This window comes from Strigops habroptila, chromosome 8, assembly GCF_004027225.2.
Source record: "Strigops habroptila isolate Jane chromosome 8, bStrHab1.2.pri, whole genome shotgun sequence".
NCBI lineage: Eukaryota > Metazoa > Chordata > Aves > Psittaciformes > Psittacidae > Strigops > Strigops habroptila.
The window spans coordinates 41,722,806-41,746,210 of NC_044284.2; the positions used below are offsets into that span (position 1 = coordinate 41,722,806).

Consider the following 23,405-nt stretch of genomic DNA (forward strand, 5'->3'; position numbering starts at 1 on the left):
TGAGGAACAGTTTGGGTGACTCTTCCTCTTGCTCTGTGCTCTGCCAATCACCCCAGCCCCTGGGGGGTTGCTGCAGCCCTGCAGGATCGCACCCTGCTTACCTGGGGGCTTGGGGAGGAGGGTGGGAGATAGTGCACAGCCCTGTGGCAGTGGCATGGTCTGTCTGGCCATCACTGCTCCTCTGCTTTCTGTATAAATAGGGTTTTTCCTCTCTGGAGGCAGCTGGTGAGGTGGCATTGGTGCTGTGAGCATGGCTGGAGCTGGGACCCCTGTTGCGGGGCAATACAGGGTGAGAAACTCCATCTTAAAAGCATGAATTGAGACATGAGGGACATGCTGGGAAATGGGGTCCAGCTCTTGAGTTTTCTCCATCCCATCCTCCTCTGCAGGATTTTTCCCTCTCGTTGGGTCCCCCCTTCATTTCTGCCACATCAGACAATGGCTTTGGCTGTTTGATCAGCAGCTTACTAAGCAACCTTAAAAAAATCTGTTTACAAAACACATGTCCGCTGATGCTAAGTGAGTCTGGTTCTGTGGGCTGCTGCTTGCCGGCTCTGCTCAAAATGTGTCACTTGCACCGATGGTTATTTTTAGAGCCGAGGTTTGCAAAATGCAAAGGCTGGGCAGGTTTCTCCAGGGTGCCAGATTCCTGGGAGGAGGAAGGGCGGTGATCTCTCGTTCTGTGCCGGTGCGTAGCAGCTGTTGCTTTCACCAGTGTCCTCTTGGCGAGATGATGCTCACGTGGCTTTCCCCATCTACATGGGGATTTATAAATTCTTTGTGTATTTTTCCCGGTCCTCGTTGCTTTGTGCTCAGCAATGTTCTTGCCTCCCTACTCCATCTTCTGTGGCTGGTGCTTCCCTGGAGGCTGTTCCAGGCTCCCAATCTCTCTGCTGTGGCCAGCTGCAGTGCAGCCCTGCCTGTCCTGCCGGCCCCTTTCCTTGCCTGCACCTCTTGTGTTTCTGCTCCAGCAGTGAAGGACCTTTCCTGCTGCTGCGCACTCTGCAGTGGTGTGAGCTCAGGCTGTGCCAGGGTGAATGTTTGGGTGCAAAAAGCCACAGAGGCAGCAGGAAGAGGTTGGAGGAGATGGGGAGCACAGCACAGCTTTTCTGCTCACTCTGGCAGCCAGGCTGTCTCTCCAACGTCAATGTTGGGACGGAAAGGCAGGAGGAATGGGTTGGGTGTCGGCTCTGCTCCCTCCCCAGCCACTCTGGGCTGGATGGCTGCAGTGACCCCATGGTGGTCCCGGCAGGAAAGCATTGCTTTGTCCACGTTCATCTTCATACCTGTCTGTGCATCTCCTCTACCCCCTTCCAACCTGCTTCTGATCCAGGCTGGAAAGCCATTGGTCTTGCACTCTGTAGCCTACCCGCAGCCTACCAATTGGCATTTCCTCAACCCTCTCCTGCTCTCTTTCTTGGCTCATTGCAGCTGAGTATTGAGCTGTGGGGGTCACTTCCCCTTCCAGCCTGTCCTGTCCCACAGTTATCACCCCAGCCTGTCCCAGGTACATCCCCTCCATAGCTCCTGGGGTGGGAGCTGGTGTGGGGAGCAGGGCTAGGCTGAGCACACCCCTAAGCTCCTCTTTGGCATCAGAAGTGCTACTGGGTCTTGAGCACTTCATGATCAGAGGGCAGTGTCATGGGGAATGAGGGATGCTCTTGAACGCCTTCTCATGTGTTGGGGTGGTGCTGAGCAAAGAAAGGAGGAAACCAGCTTCTCATGGTGCAGCTTGGTGGCCTGGGGAGTCCACGCGCATCCTGTGCATTGCAGTGCAGTCTGGCAGCCATGCAACGGTTTTCCCCGTCCTTGGAGACAGCACTTTGATTGGATTTTAAATGCTTCTGTGGAGTGAAGCTAGCTTGCACCAGGCAAATTCATGAGAACAAGAAAAAGGGGTGAGGAGAGGGTAGAGGCTTTGAAAAAACCTGAATTAATGTTGCCTGTTGGAATAGGAAGTTGCAGGTTTGAAGGCTTTGGGTTTGAAAGCCATCTTTTAAATCTGGTGGTGTTTTTCTTCGGGTGGATGTGATATAAAAAGCAAAATTGAAACAAAGTGTGGCGTCTGTGGTGGAGTAGACAGTTTCCACCATCTACAAATGACTTCCCCTCCCTTTCTTCCCCCCCCCCTTTCCTTTCTTTTGGGACTTTTTTCTCCCAGCAACTTCTGTCTGGAGCTGACACTTCCTTTGCTTAGCAGGTGTCTCCTGCCTTGGTTCCCCAACTGCACCCTGGGCTGGCAGCGCTCACATGTCTTACGAAAGGTCTGAGAGGGAGAATTTATTGCTCTGCTGCAGGATTTTACCCTTCTGCCAATGAGATATGGCAATGCACAAATATTAGCTTTAGTCCTTGCTCTTGTATAGGATCTTTAGAGAGGTGCTGCTGCTCTTCCAGCACTGCGTGGCTGGACGTGGAGCCAGGCAGCAGGGATGATGCAGCTTGCTCTGCCTGCTTTCTTTTCTGCTGCCTATTTCCAGCCAACTGCCAAAACTTACTCAGTTGTTCTCATGTCTCACTCAACTTACTTGTGACTGTCGTGACTTTGTTTCAGTCACTTTATCTGTTTTGCTCATGCAGAAAGCTGTTAGTGTTGCTGGGAGAGTTTATTAGTCTTGAAGCTGTCACCTGTTTCCTACTTGTTATTCCTGGTAGTTAATTTTCTTGCTGCTCCTTGAGAGCTGGAGCTTATTTTCCCCATGATACCTTCCAGAGGAATGCGGCTTTCCAGCCTCTGCCCTGGAGAGGGCTGCTGGGGTGATGGAGAGGGCTTTGGTGTGCTTGGGGATGGGGCTGCGGTTCAGAAATGGGCTCAGACCTACTGCTATCCACTGTTGGGATTTTTGGGTGACTTGAGCTTGCTTGGAGCAAAAGCTGCAATCTGAATTAATGTTTTAATTATCTTGGCCTCTTCCCCAAAGGTTGTTCTGCTTATTTTTAATTTTGAAAAGCTTTCATATGTGATCTCATTCCTTTCCCGCTTCCATCGTCTATACAGTTCAGCTTGCCCCAGGAAGCAAGACGAAGGCAAGGATGCTTTCTCTGGCATGAAACATGACCTGCTACTGGGGGCTGTGGAACAGCTTCTGGAAAGCAGGCAGGCGGGCAGCTGGGGCACCGATACTACCAGGGCTCCTGCTGCAGCCTCTGTGTGCCAAACCAGGCGAGTTTCTTGGCCCAGGCTTTCTGAAGAGGCATTGGGTAATGAGATGGGAACTCCTGCATAGTGGATCTCCTAAAGCAGCTTCTCCCAGGGGTGCAGGTGATGGAGAAGAGCATGATGCATTGACTCCAGCATCTTGAAGGTGTCACCAGCTACTTTGGTAAAGGTGGACCTTTGTATGCGCTAGAGCTGTAACTGTAAGGGCTGTGGGTGCTGCTGGGGTGCTCTGTGCCCCAGGGAATGGCATGCAGGATGCAGAGGATGAGGAGAATTCCCAGGGTGGCTGAACACCATCACTTTTGCACTGAAGTGAGGAGTGTGGTCAGTTCTTAGCAGTGCTATGCCCTTCTTTACAGGAGGGCATATGGACAGGTGAGGGGGCTCTGGGTCACTGCTGTTTGTTTCTCCGTGTCTGGAAGCAGTGCCAGCACAGGAGAGCTGGGGTGAGGTGATGATAAGAAAGGGTGAAGCTGCTCTGTTGGATCAAACATGTATTTTGTTAATAAAAGGCTTATGCTGTGATTGAGGTGCCCTGCAGCAGGAGCAGTGTCGAGCCAAAATGAGGATTTAAATGCTTTTAAAAGAAAAAAAAATATCAAGTTAGACAGGTATGAGCAAGCAACTTACAGTTGCTCTTATTCATCAGTTCCCTTAATAATGTGTGCTTTTTTTTTTTTTTTAATATATATATATATATATTAGAAGAGACCAGACATGGAAAATAAGTGAAACATGGAGCTGCAGAGCAAGTACTGAGGCTTGACAGTTCTCTGTTTCAGGTGATATTGGATTCTTGCTATTAGAAAACACGAGTACCCTGCACCAGGAACTGATCACCCCATCTTATCCTCCTGTGGCACATCAATTTTAATGTTGCTTTATGGGGTTGCATTGAGAAATGCTTACATCTGCCCAAGCTGCTATGCTGTGGTGGTCTAACTGCCACTGGGAGTGGGAAGGACCCCTGGTTCAGAAGCACAAATGGAGGTCTTATTCATATGGCGATACTTGGCGTGTAAAATGAGGATCGAGGGAGATCTTTGAGTCTTGACCTTCCCATCTCCTGCCTCAATGCGGGGCTCCTCTAACAGGCTGGACTGGGTGGACATAGTCAACAGAAATAGCTGCTGCCCGTGTGATGCTGGCACCTTCGTGCACGTCCTGCATTGCTGCCGTTAAATCACCCAGGCTGCCGGTGGCTATTGCTGTGCATCACTGGGAGGAGAAGACAAATAACCCTCCTCAGGCTGTGCGTGGTTCCCAGCACAATATATAAAATCTGTCTCGAGGAATGTTTAATGTGTTTCCAAAGGGCTGGGGGTATGGGTGGCTTGAAAAGGTCTCCTTATGTGCTGGTTGTGTTAGATGTGTTTGCTTGGATTTTAGCCCCTCTGCTTTTTGAGGTCTCTAGTTTTGTAGATTCAAGGGTTGAATGCTGCAGGCTCTGGATTGCTGTACCCTGCTGTTTCCTCCAGCCAAGGAGATGCAAACATTGCATTGGGATATGGAAACACGTAAAAATTTTAATTTGTGATCTAAAAAATGAGCTGAAAAACATTAGCACTTCTTGTATTCATGTTTTCAGATCTGTTTCTGTTTTCTGAAGCTTTGGGACCAAAGAGGAACAGGAGGGAGAACTGAATGGGACTTCTGGTCTGATCCTGTTTTGCCTGGGGAGCAGTTTATTCTGGTGGCCTCTCAGTGATGCGTGGTGTGGTTGAGGATGCTCTTGCTTCCATTGCATCTTGATGCCAAACAATTGTACTTCTTCCCATCTTTTCTCCAAACTAATGATTTTTCCACATTGTGCTTGTTTTCTGGACTCCTTTTAGGATATCGGCACCTTCCTTGGAGTGTGGTGTGTATGTTGATTTCCCCCTCACCTCTTGGAGGCCTCAGTGGCTGGGGTTGCTTTGGGGATTGTCAGACACAGCTGCTCATCTAGTGCTGAGCTGAACTTTCCCTCGTATCCTGCCTCTAGGCCCCAGGGTTTTCAGAAATAACCAAAGCATCATTAGATTTGCAGGATCCCTCAGGCACGCTGCAGTAGATTGGCATGGCAGCCTGGGGAGACCTGAGGGCTGAGTTTTGGTTGGAGCATCCTTCCAATGGGGCTGGACTAGCTGGGATGCTGCAGCCTGGGAGGAGCAGGGTGGTGGGTGCACCATGATGCTCTCCCAGCCTGGGATGGTGCATGCTGGCAGGGTGGGTGAGACGCGTGGAGAACCCTGTGAGGAAGAGGGAGTAGAGCTTGTTCCAGCCAAAATGCTGTGGCTTGGCAGCCCACTCGTGCCTGCCTGTGCTGCTGGGGGCTGTCTCCCTCCCTGGTGCAGGACAGGGTGTTAGTCACACACCGCTGGCATTAGTCACGTTGGGAAGTGTGCCGGGGCCATGGTGATGACGCTCGTGCAAGCTGCTAGAGTTGTAGGTAGAACCTATTTTTAACAAGGATTGTTTTGGACCCAGAGGAGGTTATCAGCCGTGGTGTGACAGGGGCTGCAGGGTCCCAGCACACCATGATGGTTGGGTTAACCATGGCAGGTGCTGCAGGAGACATGGGTGGGTGCAGCCCAAGGTGAGCACCCATGAGCTTACCCTTCCTGCTTGGTGTGACAGGGCTGTGCCATTGCTTTGAGGCTGGCTGGGGTGAGGAGCTTGCTGCCTGAGGCTTTCCTGGAGAGAAAACTTACAGCTGAGTTAGAGCCAGCTTGTGGATGCTGAGGAGCACCAGTATCTCTGTACAGGTTTGGCTGGTGGATTGAGCCCCTTATTCACTGCCATGCAATGCTGTGAGCGGGCACTTGGCACAGGAGCAGGTGTGAGCCCCGCGCATCCCTGCACAGCACCCTGGGGGATGCAGTGGTTCCCAGGGTGGAACACAGCAACAAGGATGGGTGAAATCAGGCCACGTTCTATTGGGTTTAGAGTGTGAGCATTTGTGCTTCCTGCCACTCCTAGGTAAGTGCCTTTAGGTGGCAGCCTGGTGGCTGCCCTCTTGCCACTCTCTTCAGGCAGTGTGGGGCCAGCCCATGTTCCCCTGCCCTGCTTCGGACCCAAGGGCAAAGGTGCAGGGTTTATGTCTTAAATAACAAGCTGCTGAAGTGGATGCTGAATACGAAAGCAGCAGCAAGAGGCCATAGCAAGTGTTGTGCTTTTGAAAGGAGACACAATAGAAATCTCCTATGGAAGGTCTTTTTTTGTTTCTCCCCCCCCCCCCCCCCAACCGCCTTGACTTAATAATTTGGCGTTTGCAGTGCAGGGAGTTTCTGGGAGATGGTGTGAGGCTGCTTCTACTATGGGGTGTTTTGGTGGGTGTTTTTTTTTTTTTCCTTGCTACAGTAGCTTTAGGAATTTATCATCACTTCTCTGGTTTTGGGCTTTCCCCCCAGCATATGGAAGTAGCCAACTTGGAATAAATGTGATTCGTTAGCCGTTTCAAGCAGGCTGTATGTACATGGTGCTCCATGGCTCACAGCAGACTGGGGTTTTTATAAACATTCTGTGTTGGCCTCACATTAAAGCTCCTGTGGGCTGCAGAGAGCACCTGAGCCTCTTTAGAGGATGCATTGCTTGGTGTGTAGCATCCTTCGTCAAAACCTACATGGGGGGCTAGGATATGCAGTGGGTATGCATCTGTAGCATTGCTTCCTGGGCTCCAGGTGTGCTAGGCCACATCTGGACCAAACAGCACACTATAGCCATGTACTTAGTGCTGCACTCCTCATCCAGATTGCCCACTCTGACTTTCAAATTGGATGGGAAAGCCTGCAGGCAAAAGGAGTTTCACCCATTGATGTTGGCTTGGCTCCTGGCTGTTTGCCAGGGTGGCATGAGAGATCCTCAGCTCTTGGCAGTGGGGTGAATATCTGGGCTTACTCTTGGACCTGCACCAGGGTACGGGTGATTAAACCCTTCAGCTGGAGATCCAGCGTGGATGGAAAGAAACTGTGAGAAGTTTCCACAGAGGGGTAACTTGGCTGTGTTGAGTCTTGTGTCTAGAAATCCCTCAGTGGCTGCATGTGACCTGCAGCCAGCCTTGCCTCGCTGATATCGTGGGGATGCTGGCTGCTTGTAAAGTTTTCTGTGGACAGCTTTGTGCACATGCTGATGTTATCAAGCAAATGTCTTTGTGCACTTGCTGGTATTATCAAGCTTTGCTGCTGAATTTCTCAGGCCAGGTTTTCTGTGCTAAATAAAAATGAATGTGATGGAAATGAGCCACAAGTGTGCTTGGGGAGGGGTGTGGGTGTGAATGGGTGCTCCATCGGTCTGACTTGCAGTCAGTGTTGGGTGACACAGGGTGTCTTGGGAGGCACAGGAAGGGTGAATACTGGGATCACCGCAGATGCATATCCCTAGTGAGTGGCTTGTCTTGCACGGAGCAAAATGTGGTCTGTGTGTACGAGGCTGGTGACAGATGGGGAGATGTCCTGAGGGTGTAAGGGATGTGCCTGAGAGGTGGCTCATATGTGAAGTGTCTGCTCTGGTCTGTACTTCGCTGGTGAAGGGGGCGGCCCATGTGTAGAAGTAGTTCTGGCTTGAGGGTGCTCAGTGCTGGACACGCAGCCTCCTTCTTCCTCCGTGCCTTGTGTGTAGCATGGTGGGGTTTTAATACAGCCCCAGTCAGACCAACAGGCACTGGAGGAAGGCTGGAGCCCTCACAAGCGGTTCTGTTGGTGGCTAACACATAAACAAGGGTTAAACCAAGAAAAGCACCTGTTTTAAACCCTAAATGTTGTATGGGAGTCATGCATCAGCTCCAGCCTGGGAAGGGCAGATGTGTCAGTGTGGTACCCTGCTGGGAGGGATGAATTTTGGGTGCCACTTGGAAGAAGGGAGGTGCAGGGCTGGAGGCCATGAAGGATAGTTTCTTGGATTGCCCCAGCTTGTTGGAACATCTTACCGCTGCTCTGAAGCCTGCCAGCAGATGGTGGATGCCTGGCATGGGAAATTCAGTGGCGTTAAACTATTTAGGAAGGAGGGAGTGGGCAAGAGGAGAGAGGGGGAGTGACACTGCCAGAAATAGCATTGCCCATTTCTGAGTCGCCGAGGTTCTAAAAGCAAATGGTCCCTGCTGGTGTCCAGCGTGAGCATGCATGGGGAGTGATGGTGAGGGGGGACAGTGCCAAGCTACATGGCAGTGCTGGACAGCCGTGCCGTGCTGGAGGAGAAACTCCCGGGCGGCTGCGTGCTGAGTGACATACGCTGGCAGTCTCGCGCTGCCAGTCCTCAGCCATCCTTGAGATGTCTATAGAAATTACAGATGGCAGTTTTCTAGTGTAAAAAATGTTGCGTGCCGCCTGCGGAAGAGCCTTGTCTGCCTTCCTGGAGGCAGAGAACTATGGATGGGGGGCACCGATTAGCAGCCGCTCGCACGCTATCGCAACATGATTGCTGATGTTTGCAAATATGGTAAAGTCCAAGCTCCAAGCACACATGCTGCTGTAAAAGGGCCAATTTGAGGATAGAATTATGAGCTTATTCAGCTGTCGGGCATTGTTTCAGTAGAGAGAGATGGGACTGACAAGTGAAGCAGTTAGTTTGGGTCAGAGCAAAGCTCCTTCTAGCTCTGTGCCTGGTCTGGCTGCTCAGTGAGCAATGCGGAGGATTCTAGGCTGGCCTGGCGTGCATCTTCAAATATAAGGAATGGTGTAAGAAGTTGGCTGTACATCGTTCTTTCCGTGCTGGATCTTCCCAGGCTCTGGCTATTGGCAGCACAGAGCTTGGAGATTGCAGCTAGGCTGTTATTCCTGGGTTTACCTGCCATCCTCTCCTCCATGAATTAGTCTCATCCTTATTTTGAGCTCATTTGCAGTGTGTTTAAGGTCCCACAAAGCAGCTATCTGGCAGGAAGGTTGCTTTGGTATAAATTATTCTGAGTAACATACTTCAGAGGGATGAACTAGCAGCGATGAAATAATTCCACAAATAAAGAGGGGAAGAAGGGGAGGCAATAGCAGTATTAACAGCTCAATGCCAGCAATTGTAGCAAACTGATAAAAGAAGGGAAAGCAGAGCTGGATGAGCTCTCCTTGAAAGAAGAAACGTTTTAAGGAGGAGAGGGAGCCCGATGATGAGGTGGTGGCTTTGGTCCAAAGGGAGGTGCTGAATTGCTGGTGCTAACAAAGCAAGGCAGACAGTGGGTGCTAAGCACCACTGTTGCTGGGGTTTGGGGAGGGAATTGGCACCAGGACTGGGGGGCAAAGCCGCACTGCTGGAGGGAAAGGAGGCCACTGATGGTGGCTGGGGTCCAGCTGGGTGTATCTGAAAGAGCAGCACCTAAAACTGCTGTACCCTGTGCCTGTCCTCTTGCCCAGATGGTTTCCAGAAGTGCTAACCTTTCACTTGGCACCTTAGCAAAACAGCTGGGCTTGTGCCCAGGCTGGCTTGGCACACAGTGCTCAGTGGGGCCTTTAGGAGCTGGAAGGAAACACCCAGACTTTCCCAAGGAATTTGGTGGTGTTCCCTAAGGAAGAGAGGGACCCCTAGGACCAGGCACATGTAAATTGGTGGTGAGGACTGGGTGCTTGCTGAGTCCTTAGTATTAGTCCTGGTTGAAAAAGCAGGATTGCTGAAATGGTCTTTTTAGCTCCCCATAAACATTTGTTTGTTTTCCTCTCATCTCCCATATTGTAGAAGACTGATGGGAAACTGGGCTCAGGGGATCAGCTCTGTGTATGTGTGTGTGTCAGCTTGGAGTGGCTAAGGATGGTGTGGACAGGTGAGGGTGAGGATGGACAGGGGCTGGTCCAGGCTTTTACCACTGAGCAGCCACATGTCAGACATGCTCTCCTACCCAGAAGGAAGCAGGTTGGGGGTCCTCAAGGCCTGATTTCTGCTTCTTTTATGTTGACAGACAAGAAATTTTTTTTTATTGTCTGTTTATCCTGACCCAGCTTAAGCCAGGATGAGGTAAAATGCACATCCGCTTGGTTCTCCACAATGTGCAAAGTAAACAGGGTTATAGAAGCCATGAGCGAAGGAGCAAAAAGAAAACCTGCCTTTCCTCCTTTGGGGTCAAATCATGAGGGTCTTGCTCTGTTTATCCAGTGATTTGGGGCTCTACCTTGCCCTTGTACTTCAGGCTGGAGCTGGTGGTGAGGACCTTGCAGTGGAGGATGCATGGCAGGGTTTCTCCTGCAAGCCTTCAGCACAGCAGGACAGACTTATTCTATATTCCCTTCCCTTCTTCACTGTGCAATTTGTGCAAGAGACTGTCTTTTTTTTCCTTTTTTTTTTCCCCCACAAACAATAAGACCTTTTCAGTGCATCTTTGTACATAATGAGAATAAAGTCAAAGAAGAATAAATCCTGCCGTCGCTCATCTTTAAAGCATCCCTTTGTTTTAACCTCTCAGGGGTGCTGTGACTCCTTGTGCCAGGAATCTGATGTTTGCATGATCATATAATTGCCTTTGCAGGTCTATTAAGTAATGACACACATTGTGGTTTGTGAGTCACCTTAGCAAAGGCACCGTTGGAAATGAGAACTTCTCCCTGGCTTTGCCAGGTTAAACAAGATTTTTGTTGTTATTTTTAAGTTTCCTGGCTGGAGGGAAGAAGGGCAGTCTGAAGGAGCTGCTGCCGAGTCCAGTGCGGGGTGAAATGCAAGGAGGAAGCCCAAAAGGCTAGCCTGGGAGATGAGCATGAAATGTAGTTGGAGCCATGTGTGTGTCCTTCTTGCCCCAGTACAGCAGGCAGTTCCTGGCTAAGCCATTTTTGGAGAAGCCGTAAGCTGTAGCATGAAGCCAGAATCAGGGTGTGTGCTGGCAATGCCTGGGATGCATCGGGTGCCATTCAGACCCACAACCACCCTCTGGGAAGCCCAGACCGAGCAGCTCCCAGGATCAATGTCTATCTTGGGATCACATGTGTTCAGCCTTCCTCAACACTGAGGAACAAACCTTTCCTGGGGTAGTGCTCAGGAGGCCTGGATGCTTCAGGTCGCCCCATTTTTCCTTCTATATTTACATCTAATCCTCTTTGCAGCCATGGTTCCAAGCTGACCTGCACTTCTGATCTCCTACATCAAAAGCAATACCTTGTTCTCAGTCTCTTCCTGTGTGCTGCCTCATTTCAGGTGCTCTGGATCAAGGAGCAAGGGCTGGCTATCTTCTGCCAGCAGTGTTTCCCAGAGACCAGTCTATTTATTTTTAAAATCATTTTCTTTCTCTGTTGCACAGCAACTCTAACACACCCTGGCTGGTGCTGGCAGCTCCTGCTCCTCTCTATACATTGGCAATTCTTGCAGCTGCTGAGACTGATAGGGAACGATGGTGAACCCTGATGTCGCTTGGGGTCAGTTGTCCTCTTTGAAACAAGCTAGCTCAGGCTGAGTTACAGGGCTCAGTAGCACAGCTTCCCACAGCTCTGGGTGCTGGAGCAGCTGGGGTGCGATGTGCAGAGCCAGATCTGCTGCTGCGTGCTAATTAAAGCATAAATTCAGGCTGTCCTTGGGGATGGTGGTGCTTGACCTGTGACTACCTGCATGTGCTGCTTGTGGCTCACCAGCTATCCAGAGAATGGTGGGCTGGGATGGGGAGGCGCTCCTCTCCCCATGCCTGTGGCTGGGTGAGGGGACAGTTCCATACATGTACTTTAAGTTGGCGTTGTCTGTCTGTCTATCCTGCATTGCAGGAACGATAGGTAGCCCAGGAGGATCAGTGTGCCTTTCAGAGGAAAACCTCCTTGTGGTGGGAGCCAGAGGGAGGAGGGCAGCATGGCCCTCTAAGCGTGGCTGCTTGCGCTCTTGTGCAGGAGCAGAGTTATATTCCTGGAGGGTGGCCCAGTAATTGCAGCTGGAAATTATCTTAAGAAGTCTTGTCTCTGCCCTTCTTTGGAAAGCAAACTCTTAAGGGCATGCTCTCTGGCTACATGTATGTATAGCTTCAAGTACTTCTTGTTTCTAGATGCTGCTGTTATGCAGATCGTGGCTTGCTTTCCTGTCCCCAATTGTTCCTATTACCAGGTTTGGTTCCGTGCTGTTTGCAGAGCAGCAGTGCTGTGCTAGGTGAGCCCAAGCCCAGCAATTGCCCACCGAGGTGGTACCTCTCTCCTTGGCCCTGCTGGGTGGAAGGGAAGGAAACGCTGTGCAAGGAAGGGAAATGCTGAGCTGTGTCAGGCGTCGTCCCACATTCGCCATGTCTGCCCACAGCCAGTATCATGCATACCCTCAGATCTGCCTGTGTGCATTTCCTCTGCTCTCTGGGGAGCTGGGATGATGGTGTGGGTAAGCGCTGGTGTGGGGCTGGTATTGAGGGTGGCATGTTGCAGGCATAGGGGGTGTGAGATGAGGGGTACCTTGCGTTGAGATCCAGAAACATCTGCCTGTCTGGTACTGAGGGGCATAGGAAGAGGTGAAGGGATGAGACTGTCTCAAAGGTGGTGCTGGAAGAAATTTGGGCATTGGGTTGTTTGTCAGGATGGGCATTCCCAGTCACCTGGACACCTTGCTGTCCATGCCTGGTCCCACTCTATCAGTGAAATGCCAGCCAGCCAGAGCCCTATCTCTCACTGCTACCCCAGCAGCATTTTGCCTGCCCCTGACCTTGCCCTGAAAGCATCCTCGAGGCTGGGCTCACTGCCTGCAGCCAGCCCCAGGGCCAGGGTCCTGCTGCCCTGGCTGTCTCTGGCTCTCCTGCCTCTCTGCTGGAGATGGAGGGCTGATTTCTTTGATGTACATTTATATAAATAATAGTGGGGTTGTTTAACAGTTGCTCTTAAAGGAGAGATGAGATAATTTCATGTTTTGATATTCTTAAAGCTGATTCCCCTGGGAGCGGGGCTCTGCAGGAGGGCTCCTGCACCTGGGGCTGTGCTATCCCACTGCTGGCACAGGCAGAGCCCTCACACCCACCATGTGCTCTCTGGCCTGTGAGATGCCTCCTAATTGGGATGGGATCTGAGTGGCAGCCTGGCCCCATCCAGGCTCAGTGTGGCTTTTCCTGGGAAGCAGAAGCAGTGCTCAGCCCTGGGAAGCTTGCTTGCTGCTGGAGCATCACCCTAGTGTGAAATCCCTGGTGTGGCAGAACAAAAGCTGTTTCCCAGGCAAAAGGTTGTCTAGTGTCTAGAGCTGAAGCATCTCCTGGGCCTTAAACAGCCCTTGGGTATTTGGAGCTGTGCTCTTTTCTCCATCTGATCTTTGCAGTAGTTCCAGGGGTCTTTGTTGTAGTGTCTTGATGCTGTAAAGGCCCAAAGAATAGTTTATTACATGTGAATGAGAGATGACGAATGTTTTCTGAGAAATAAGCCAAGTGGCCCTTCTTCGACTGCGCCATGACTGCCCCCCACACACTGGCAGGCGTGTGCAATGCTGCCTTCCCGCAGCTCTCCTGTACTGGAATGTCTGACCTAACCCTTCCACCTGCACTTGTTGCTGAGTGTAGGAATAGCTCTGTGCAAGGAGCCTTTGCCTGTAAATGTCTCTTTTATTTTCTTTCTTTCCCACCTTGCTTAAGTCTCTCCATTACTGGCAGTGTACAAAGCTACCAAGCATGGGATGCAGCACTGGCTTTTGCTGGGTATTAAGCACATACTGGGGCTGCTGGGAGCAGCTCTTCCCAGGAAAGCTGCAGCAAACCTGACAGTGGCAGGGGCCATGGGAGAGGGTTTAATCCAACAAACTTTTCCCCAGTAACAAATGACTCGATTAAAAATAGCTCACCCTCACTAGCTGGCTTCCACAGCCACTATGCCGTGCAGACCCAGCCACTGCATTTGGTGCAAGATGGAGGAGCTGGAGGACTAGGGGGATCCAGAGCTGGTTTGAGCAGTGCTCACCCACCACAGCATCCATGCTGCTGTGAGGGGAAGTGCACGTGATGGGAGAGGAAAAGGCCACGAGGATGAATCAGTCACTTTTGCAGCCCATCTGCCTCTGTTTGGAGGGGCCCCACGCTGAATTTCTTGCTGGCACTCTGAGGTTTAGTGCTCTGCTTAGCTGCACTGCATGAGCTCTCCTTCTACCCTTGAGCAGGGACTAATAATTAGCAGCTTGGGGTAAGCACAGCTCAGCAGAGAGAGGCAGATGGCATTTGATTGTCCTGAAAATCAAGTGCCTTCTGTGGCCTGGGAAGAGGCAAATTAGCAAGCCGGAGGGAAGGAGTGGCAAGGGACAGATTTGAAGCACCCCTATGCCCCTGCATGGAGTGGGGCTGAGATGTCCGAGCATTGAGTTCCTAAGGAGATCAGCCAAACTTAGGGAAGAGACATCCCCTATGGGCTGGTGAAGCATAGAAATGCCGCCTGACTCGGGTCATCCCCAGGATGCTTGGGGGCAGCATCCTAGATGCTCTCCTATATATACACATCTTCCAGAGGGGTTTGCTCTTGTCCCTGTTGTGCTCTCTCCTTGCTCATTCAGGAGAGAGGAGGGACACTTGCTCACAAGGGGAAGCAGCAGCATCAGAGCAGCTTCTTGCTCTCATGCTGCTGTTGAAATCATCCCCCAAATCCCCAGGGAAGGCTGCTGGGCTGATGGACCGTGGTCGGAGGACTCTGACAGTTTTGCTGCTTGTTGCCTTCACCACAGCCAGGGTTTGTCCATCCTGGCCTGAGGCCTTGTGTCCTCTCCAGGAAGGGGTTTCTGCCTCCCTGCTCAACTTACGGCAGTGCTGGAGCTCAGCACTGAGGTGCTTGACCCTTGTGCTTCCAGGGGAAGACCAGTCCCCACAAGCCAGCACAGCATTAAGCCTTTCTGCTTTATCTCTGGGGGTTTTGGTGAGGGTTATTCAGGTAATGGAAGAAAAGAGCTCACCCAGCGCCTTAAGTGCTCAGTGTAGTTATTATGGTAATACATAGTTACTTGGCTAAAGACTTGATTGCTGCTATTGTAACACAAGCACATACACAGAGAAGACCCCTAAAAGGAATTTCCTCTTTTTGCTGCTGGGAACCTGCTTCTCACTGCAGCTCTTTATTAGTTAATCAGCTACTAGAAGTTAAAAATGAAGTATGGTGTGGGAGTCCAGGGTCTCCTGCCTGCAGAGGCTGTGTGCCTTGGCTGTGGCATGTGGTTTGGGTTGAGATAATGGGGTTGAGTCACTTGTCAGTGTGCGGTTGTCTGTTGAGGATGCTGCAGAGGACCTGTGCATGTCTCCTCTTCCATCACTTGTCCTCTGGTGCAGACGTCTTGAAAAGGCTGTTCTCAGTGGTTTGTGGGCTGGGATGCTGCTCTGGGTTGTGTCCCATTTCAGCCCATGTTGCCAAGGGGCAAGAGATGCTTGCTGCACTGTTTGACTGTGATAAGCCCCGTGTGGGAGGAGATGGATGGATGCTGGGTGCAATCTTTCTAATGAGATCCCCATTAGACAGCGTGAGCTCTGGCTGTGCATTGGCACAGCTGGTTTTTCTGTGTCCTCAGATGTGCCTCGGGTTCTGCTGGAAGCTGTGTGCTGCTCCCAGCCACCATGCAGGTGAAAGCACAAGTGCCAATGCTTTCGCAGCTAAATATCCACTCTCTAATTCAGTTTGGCTGCTCACAGTGCCCTGTGGCCATGGTTTCATCTGGATGACTTCTCTGCTGCAGGAGCAAACAGTAAATTTCCTGACTCTTATTACTTTTGGACTGAAATTTGGGAGATAAGAGCCTCTAGAAACTTCATTTTCTGGTTTTGAGAGCCTGCTGTGTGTCACAACAGCAGTTGTTTCTCAGCTCTCCTGTATCAAATTCAAAGTGTAACATTGCTCTTCAGTAACGTCCTCTGCTCCTGCAGCAGTTGGGTGACTGTGGGGTAGGGGGGACTGCCCAGAGCCCTGTGTGGGTCTGTGCCATGTTCTTACCACATCCTGGTCATGCAACCAGGGATACAGACAGTGAGCATCAGCCAGAGTCACCTGTGGGAAACCTCGGGGAGGTGTGTGGTGCGTCGGGCAGGTGGATATGCTGTTTTCTCTTTGCTTTTTTTAATTATTGTCATTAACGAGCCATGGAGACATCTTTTGCCTAGCTTTTAACAGGGAGCTGTGTGGCAACCCGGGTTTATGCCCATGCAAAGGCTGATCTGCAGCTGGAAGGGTTCTTGGGCAACAATATGCACCTGAGTTGTATGTTACTAAGCAAACCCGGGATGGAGATAGGTCTGCTGGCTGGCTGTGTGGTCCCAGCTCTGGTCTTGACCCATTCCTGGCACATATCGAGTTGTGGGTTTCCACTGATGGGATCAGAAAATAACTCCATGTTTTCAAAACCAGCCATATGTTGGCTTGCTGTAGGTTTTTCCCCCTTGCAGGAGGCAGGGCTGGCAATTAAACAGCAGAAACCAAATTACATGAACAAACATGATGTTTTTCCCAGTAATTCAGATTTTGTGTAAAAATGTAGTATGTTTGTTTTCAGTGTAAGGGGGAGGCCAAAGGCTAGAAGATGGGCAGATGCCCTGATGTCAGATGTTTTGTACATGGTGCATTGCATCCTGCGAGCACCCTCGTTAGCACATAGCCTCATCAGCTTTCCTTAACAAAATGTTCTGGCATCCTCCCGTCTCTGCTTGTCACTTCTCTGGAGGGAATGTAGCTTGTTCGTTGGCAGCGTAAGCCTTGTTTGCTTAGGTGGAAGCAGAGCTAATTATTTCTCTTTATTTCCTCAGACTTTCTTGGTGTTTCATTTAAGGGCTCTGCTTGAGCTTTTTCATTTGCCTCCAAGCCTGGGAGCCACTGGTGTCCCTGGAGCAAGCCTGGTGGGAGATACATTGGCAGGCATCAGAAAAGCCACTGTCCGCGTGGATGCTGGAGCTACTCTTGGGATGTGTCCTTATTTGCTCTGAGCTAATAGTCCTCGGGGTTATGCTGTGGCTGAAACCCAGAGCTCTTGTGCTTGGTATACAAGAAAGCCTCCAGTCCTCCCCAAGGAAATGCTCAGAGAAGAAACAGGGCTGCAGAATGGCTGTTAAAAAAAAACCAAACACAACAAACCAAACCCCAACCAACCAAAAAAAAACCAGCCAAACACCCAAAATCCAAACCCACCACCACAAAAAAACCCCAAAATGCAAAACCAAAAAGTGACCCCAAACCCCGAAGAAAACCTGGTGTGGCTGAATGAGGAGTTAAACTTTAGCAGGGGAGCATTGAAAATGAGCAAAGCAACATGAACAGGAAAGGCAGAAGTTGGAAAAATGATAGATTATGAAGGTACGCAGAACTGACTTGAAAAAGTAATTAATGCTCTTAAAAAAAAAAACCAACAAAAACAACCTCACATGGGTAAGCAAAGTAGTGAAGAATCTCTTTACAGCTTTGAGTGGGAGCAGCCAAACTTTTGTCAATGTGCTAATTAACTTGCTGAGGCTCTTAATGGCAGCTGCCTTTTTCTTTCTGGAGACCTTGCCAAGGGGTGAGTATCCCTTGGGCAGGTGAGTAACCTGCCCAATCCCAAGTGGGGGTTGAGCAGGTTTAAATTCAGGGGCAACTTTAGACACTTCATATTTGTCGTGCAGCAGCACAGACTCGAAGGAGGTGGGATGCTTCCCTGGCTGGACTGTGCCCCTCTTCCGCTGTGGCACGGGGATATCAGGCTTATTTTGGCTTACATGCTCTGTTTTGTCCCTTCAGTTACTCTTGATTTTTATTTTTTTCCTTTATGTAATTTACTTTTACTCCTGGTGCGGAGATTTCCCAGCCTTCCTCCTGACTGCCATTCTTATCTCCCTGTTTGTTCTGGAGGAGGAGATCAGGTGTCTCCAAATACCCTGTGAAGGGGTTAAGATGACTGATACGCTCAATTTGTTGCATTATTGCCATATCTCAGGGGGGGTTAAACCCTCTCTCCCTTGCTCGGTTGTTTCCTCCTGTGTCAGGGATGTGGTTAGGAAAGGCATGACAGCCCTCGTGTGAAGCACCTGCTGCCTTGCTCTTTTCTCTCATCCCCTCTTTCACCTCCATCGTAGGTAAGCACTGGGAGAGGAATTTGAGGGACTGCTGGAGTGAAGCCCTTCCCGTAGCAATAACATGCTGAATGGCACCTCTCTAACATTAGAATAAAGCATTTCACCACAACAAGGCTTTGGATGTATTCTCAGATACAAGCATCTCATGTCGGTAGAGCACCATCTATTTTGCTTAGCCAAGGAGCGTTGCTCTGAGTGGTGCTGCTGGCAGCGTTCCTGTGCCTTTTGCCTCCCATGTGAAGCTCCTGAGTCAAAGCCACACTGATATTTCCACACCCAGCCTCCTCTGCCAGGCTGCCTGGCCGTCATCACACCAGCGTGGAGTTGGACAGGGGACGTGGACGCTCCAGACAGGGATGCTCCGAAGCTGTGCTCCCCGGGAGGCAGCGTGCGACGGCACTGCACCGTCTGCTGGCACGCGTGCCCCTTGCATGGCCCCTGCCCGCTCAGGCAGCCGAGAGTCGGCAGCACTGGATTCCTGGTGGATGCATGGCTGCCTGCTGGGATGGATGGAAAGAGCCCTGCTCTGTGTTACAGGTTGTGTTCGCAGCAGGGCTGTGCCACGCCAGTCCCTTTAATCCCTCCCAGCCCCTCACAAAAGCAATAAAAACCCAGCAGAGAAGAAACCCAAGCAAACAAAAGCAGCACAAGGGTGATTTGACCCAGGTCTGCCGAGTCTTCTCTTTTCCCATCTGTGAGACAGCATGGGAGCTCATCACATTGTGGTCCGGCTGCAGGGAGTTGTGCTGCTTCAGGGTCCCCAGGGAGGACAGGCTGCAGCGTCAGAGAGCTGCAGGTTGAAGAGCTGCAGGAGTGCCCAGTTTGGGAAGCAGGAGGAAAGCAGTAAGGCAGGAAGTCCTGCACCATGCCCTAGTCTTGGGGGGTCCAGTGTTGTGTGCCCTGTGCCTGGTTTGAAAGCCCAACAAACCCAGAATAAATGAGACTTTCAGTCGATGTAGGAGGAAGGGAGGGAATTGGGGGCAAATGGAGCAAAGCCCTGAGCTTTCCTTCTCTATCTTGTGCCCCTCCAGAGTGATGAGCTACAACAGCAACAGCACCAAAGATGCTTGGATTTGGCACGTGCTCCGTCAGCACCCCAGCACCGGGCAGGGGGGCTGAGCTGGACGCTGCCTCCCCCCGCTACATCCTGGCCCTGCCCAAGGAGGAGACGTGGCGCAAGCACCGGCTCGGCCTGATGCAAACCACCCAGTCTTGCAACCTGCTGGAGCCTGAGAGCCTGGCCGAGGCCCTCGTCTCGCGTGCCGCCAGCTTTGATGCCCTCTATGAGCCCCGGCCCCGGGATGCCGATGCCGGCACAGAGACTGGCAGCACCTTCGACCTGGGGCTCGGCCAGTATGTCCCTGTGAGCCCGGATGTTATCAAGCGCCGGCGGGGTGGGCTGATTGAGCAGAGGGACATTATCAAGGCGCACGAGGCGCACAAGATGCAGAGCACACCGCAGGCACGGAGGAAGGAATGGGAGTAAGTACTGGAGAGCCCCCAGCCCAGGTGGGCAGCTGGGGGGAGCGGGACCATTGTCTGTTCTCTATGGGGCTGGTGGGGGGATTGGGGAATGTGATGTCAGCATCACCCCTGTGGAGCAGCCAACCCAGCAGTGCTCGATCTGGCACTCCCAAGCTGGGCTGCTTGTCCCCATTGCCTTTGTTATCCAGGGAGGATTTTTAAAGGCAAGGAACAACTTGAAACACAGAGAATGAGTTTTTTTAATTTCGGGGTTTTGTTTGGTTGGTTTTTTTCCACCACCCTGTCAAACCTCTTCTGGCTCCTTTCCTCTCCCTGTACTCTTAAAACATGGGATGTGTAGTCCTGCCTCTAGTGCTGGGACCTCATGCAGCACCCGTCCTGCCCTGGGGCTCGACACATCACACAGGTCCTGCATGGATTGGGCTGGTCTGAACCAACTGCACCATGGTGTTTTTCTGATAGGTTGATTTTGTGGAATGTGTGTGAGAGATGGAGAGAGAGAGTGGCATGCTGTGTATGGGAGGTGAGTGTTTATCAGCTGAAGTGGTTGGATATGCCTCTCTTGGCTCTGAGCTGGAGGGTGGGATCTGATGGGAACAGTGCAAAAAGGGCCTGACTGGGTGAGGGGTTTCACTAAATTGTGCATGGGTTAGTGGGATGTAGAGGAAACTTGGAAGTCCTAAAGATAGTTTCCCTTGGCTGCAGTGGAACTTTTGGATGTGTTTGGGGTCATTGCCTTTTGTGTTTACTGTGGCTTCAGCCCTGCTGCAAGTGGATTTGTATTTAATCCTAAGAAGTGGCCAAGTCCCCCTGGATCGGAGCAAGCTGGAGACACTAATGAACTTACAAAAATAGAAGTACTTGGTAAGGCTCAAACCCACTCGTTTTACTTATTAATTTCCTTTAATTAACTTCCTTCCATAGTTTGCCTTGGTGATGTGAGAAAAACCAGCTCCAAGTCATCCAATGTGGATGTCCCATCCCTGGAAGTGTTCAAGACCCGTGCTCAAGTGTTTGAGCACTCTGGTCTAATGGAAGGTGTCCCTGCCCATGGCAGGAGGTTTGGAACTAGATGATCTTAAAGGTCCTTTCCAACCTAAACCATTCTGTGATTCTGTGAAGCCCTGGATTATTCTCCCTTGCCCGACATTCATGGTGCAACTAAGGCTGCAGCCACGTGCATCAATCCTGCGTTTAAATTACAAGGTTCCCCCCCTTGTGTCTATTCAGCAGAATTGCCTGGGATAAGCTGCTGCAGCACATCCTGCTCCAGTATCACTGGTCCAGAGCAGCTCCCTGCCTTGGGCACTTTATTTTGGGAATACACAGTGTATTATAAAATACCTGAAGGAGGTGGCAACCCGTGTATTTATTAGATGTGGCATGCTGCTTTGGTGAGATCCGGGTCAGTGTTCCATTTGTTTGAAGCTGGTAGGATTTCTTTGGGATTCTTTGCATGATAAAACTGCTTGTTGTAACACTGAGGCTGCTCCTGCCTTTTTTTTGGAAGGCAGCCCATCAGCAAAGCAGGCTTTCCCCGGCCCTTTCAGCTCAGTGCTGATCCCTTTGTGCCCAGGGAACCTCCTGGCTGGTGACTCAGGGAGCCCTGCACTGGGGAAATAAATTGACATATGGGCTCGGCAAGTGCTCTGTGCCTTGTTATCTTTCGCGACCCACCAGGGATGCCAGATGAATAAATCATGGCCGGGCAGGAAGCAGAGGGATGGCCTCATTAATTGTCAGCTGGCGGAGCGAGTTCCTAGAATGGCTGCTCGCTAATTAACTGCCTGGATGACTACAGCTCTATTTTGTGGCAGGGAGATGAAGCCAGAGCCCTTCCTGCTCATACTGTGTGGGATGTGCCCCTTTTGCCACCCTCAGCTGCTCCATCTAGCAGTAACTCAAACACAAAGCCTAATATTTCTGTCTCTAACGCAGCAGGAATATGCAGATGGCCATGCTGGCTGCTGCTATCCCAACCTGTTTAATCAGGTGTTTCCCTAGGCTGGTAGGGTCCAATCTTTGCATTTCCCAGTTCCTGGATGCCTGGTTTGGGCATTTCAGCCCACCCTACAATAGTTTTGCGGGTGTGCATAGCAAGTCATGTCTAAGGAAAGTGTCCCTGAGATTGGGATGAGCTGCTCACCCTTTACCTGCCCAAGCTCATCACTGTTGGGGTCTGGACATGGGGGTCTCTCCTTGCAGATGCACAAGCCCACAGCATTGTTGCCATGATGCAGGAGGTAGAGGTGCTGGTGCTTTGAAGGAGCCCCCCGGTGCTGGGGAGAAGCCAGGTGCTGGCATACATGGCAGCTCTTGGGCTTTGCAGATCTTGTGTCTCTGAGGACCAAAGAGCCCCACTGCCTGTAACTGCCAGGTCCCTTTCTGGGGAGCTGGCAGTCTTGGCACAGCAGGCTGAGCCCCAGAGCGCTGGACCTGTGCGTCTCCAAGAGTTAGGTGCCCTAATACCCCATCAGCCTGCAAAACCCACGTGCTAAGGCTCCTGCTGTAACAGCAGGCTCATAAAACAGTGATGTTTCCCCGAAAACTGGGCCAAAGACTAGGCCAGTGTGCAGAGCCAGTAACCCTGGTACCATGGATGCTCTCTGGGACTAGTTGGATAACATGTAGGGGAGAAAAAAAGCAAATTAATTTCCATATCTATAATTTTATTAGTAATAATTTAATTTCTCTGTGATTTAATTTTTGGAAGGGCCCATTTCATATGGTGTCAATCACCTTAGGGGCTTTTGCCCTCGAGATCTGGCTCTGTACCTCTTGGTGAGCAGTGACAATAGTATTTTCCCATGCCCCAGTGTGGTGGTGGACTTTAAATGGAATATGGGGAACTTGTAAAATGGGTTTTCTGCTTGGCTTTGAGCTGTGGCAGGAGACCTTGAGGAATGGCCGCTTGTCTGTGGGGTCAGGACAGCCCCACAATAACTGATGACTTTTTTGTTGTTGGATTTTTTTATGTTGTGTATATTTTTTTTAATTTTTTTTTTTCCTTGCTGCCAAAACTTGATGAGTTACACCAAGGTGGTTCAGAGAGGTCTGCATCTCCTTTGGAAGGCTTCCGGGGAGTTTTTGTTAAACATGGTGCTCTGAGTGGTGTCTATCTTGCAGGATTGAACTGCTGCATAATAGACCTCTGCTCCCCTGGAGTAGTTTTGTCTTTGTGGATGCAGCATTCCTGGTGTGCAGCCAGAGTTTTACGTGCAGCTGCTCTTGTTCTGGGTTGGAATGGGGGAAGAAAAGCAAATGCTTTTTCTTACTCACCAGCGTTAGCATCAGCAGGTCTGACCCTTACCTAGCCTCCATCTCTGCTGCCTTTAGCCAGTGAAAAAAGAACACAAGTGAAATGTGCTTTCTCCTTAATACAATGGAATAAGAAGGGGGAAGAGGGGGAAATGCTCCTTTCCCTGGTCTTTGTTTTTTGAGGAAACTGAGACAGGGAGCAGAAAGGACTATCTGCTAAGTGCATGTGAGGCAGTGGCTCTGTGGGAGGCTTCACTTTATGGTGAAGGGTCATGTACCAGCACACATTGTTCTTGACTAAAGAACTTAAGCCCAAAGCAGACACTAAAACCTGGTTTCCAGAGTCCTGGCCTGATGGCCCTCCATCCCAGGGTTCGCACACTAGGGTCAGTGGTGGAAGTCTATGGAGATATCTGCAGCACTTCAAGGCTTGGTGTGCTGTTGCAGCATGGAGTGGTCATGGTTGAACCACTGATGTCTTTGCCACATATGCGTGGCAGCATCATTTGGACTACATCAGGCTGAGAGAGAGCTCAAAAGAAAAGCTCCTTGTCAAAAGAAGCAAACAGGGAACCTCCTGTGGCTTCTCCAAGCTGAGCAGCTGCTTCCTTAGCT

At 50.8% G+C, this 23,405-nt stretch overlaps 1 protein-coding gene across 7 annotated transcripts in view; it reads left to right on the forward strand.

Annotated features, from left to right (window-relative positions):
* The window catches only part of CACNA1E (calcium voltage-gated channel subunit alpha1 E), a 141,546-nt gene that overhangs the window by 5,581 nt on the left and 112,560 nt on the right, over positions 1–23,405 (forward strand). For all 7 annotated transcript variants that reach the window (XM_030495458.1, XM_030495463.1, XM_030495460.1 and 4 more), the window contains exon 2: positions 19,079–19,529. In XM_030495458.1, the coding sequence (XP_030351318.1) occupies positions 19,111–19,529 (419 nt within the window). In that variant the 5' untranslated portion in view covers positions 19,079–19,110. The remainder of the gene's footprint in view (positions 1–19,078; positions 19,530–23,405) is intronic.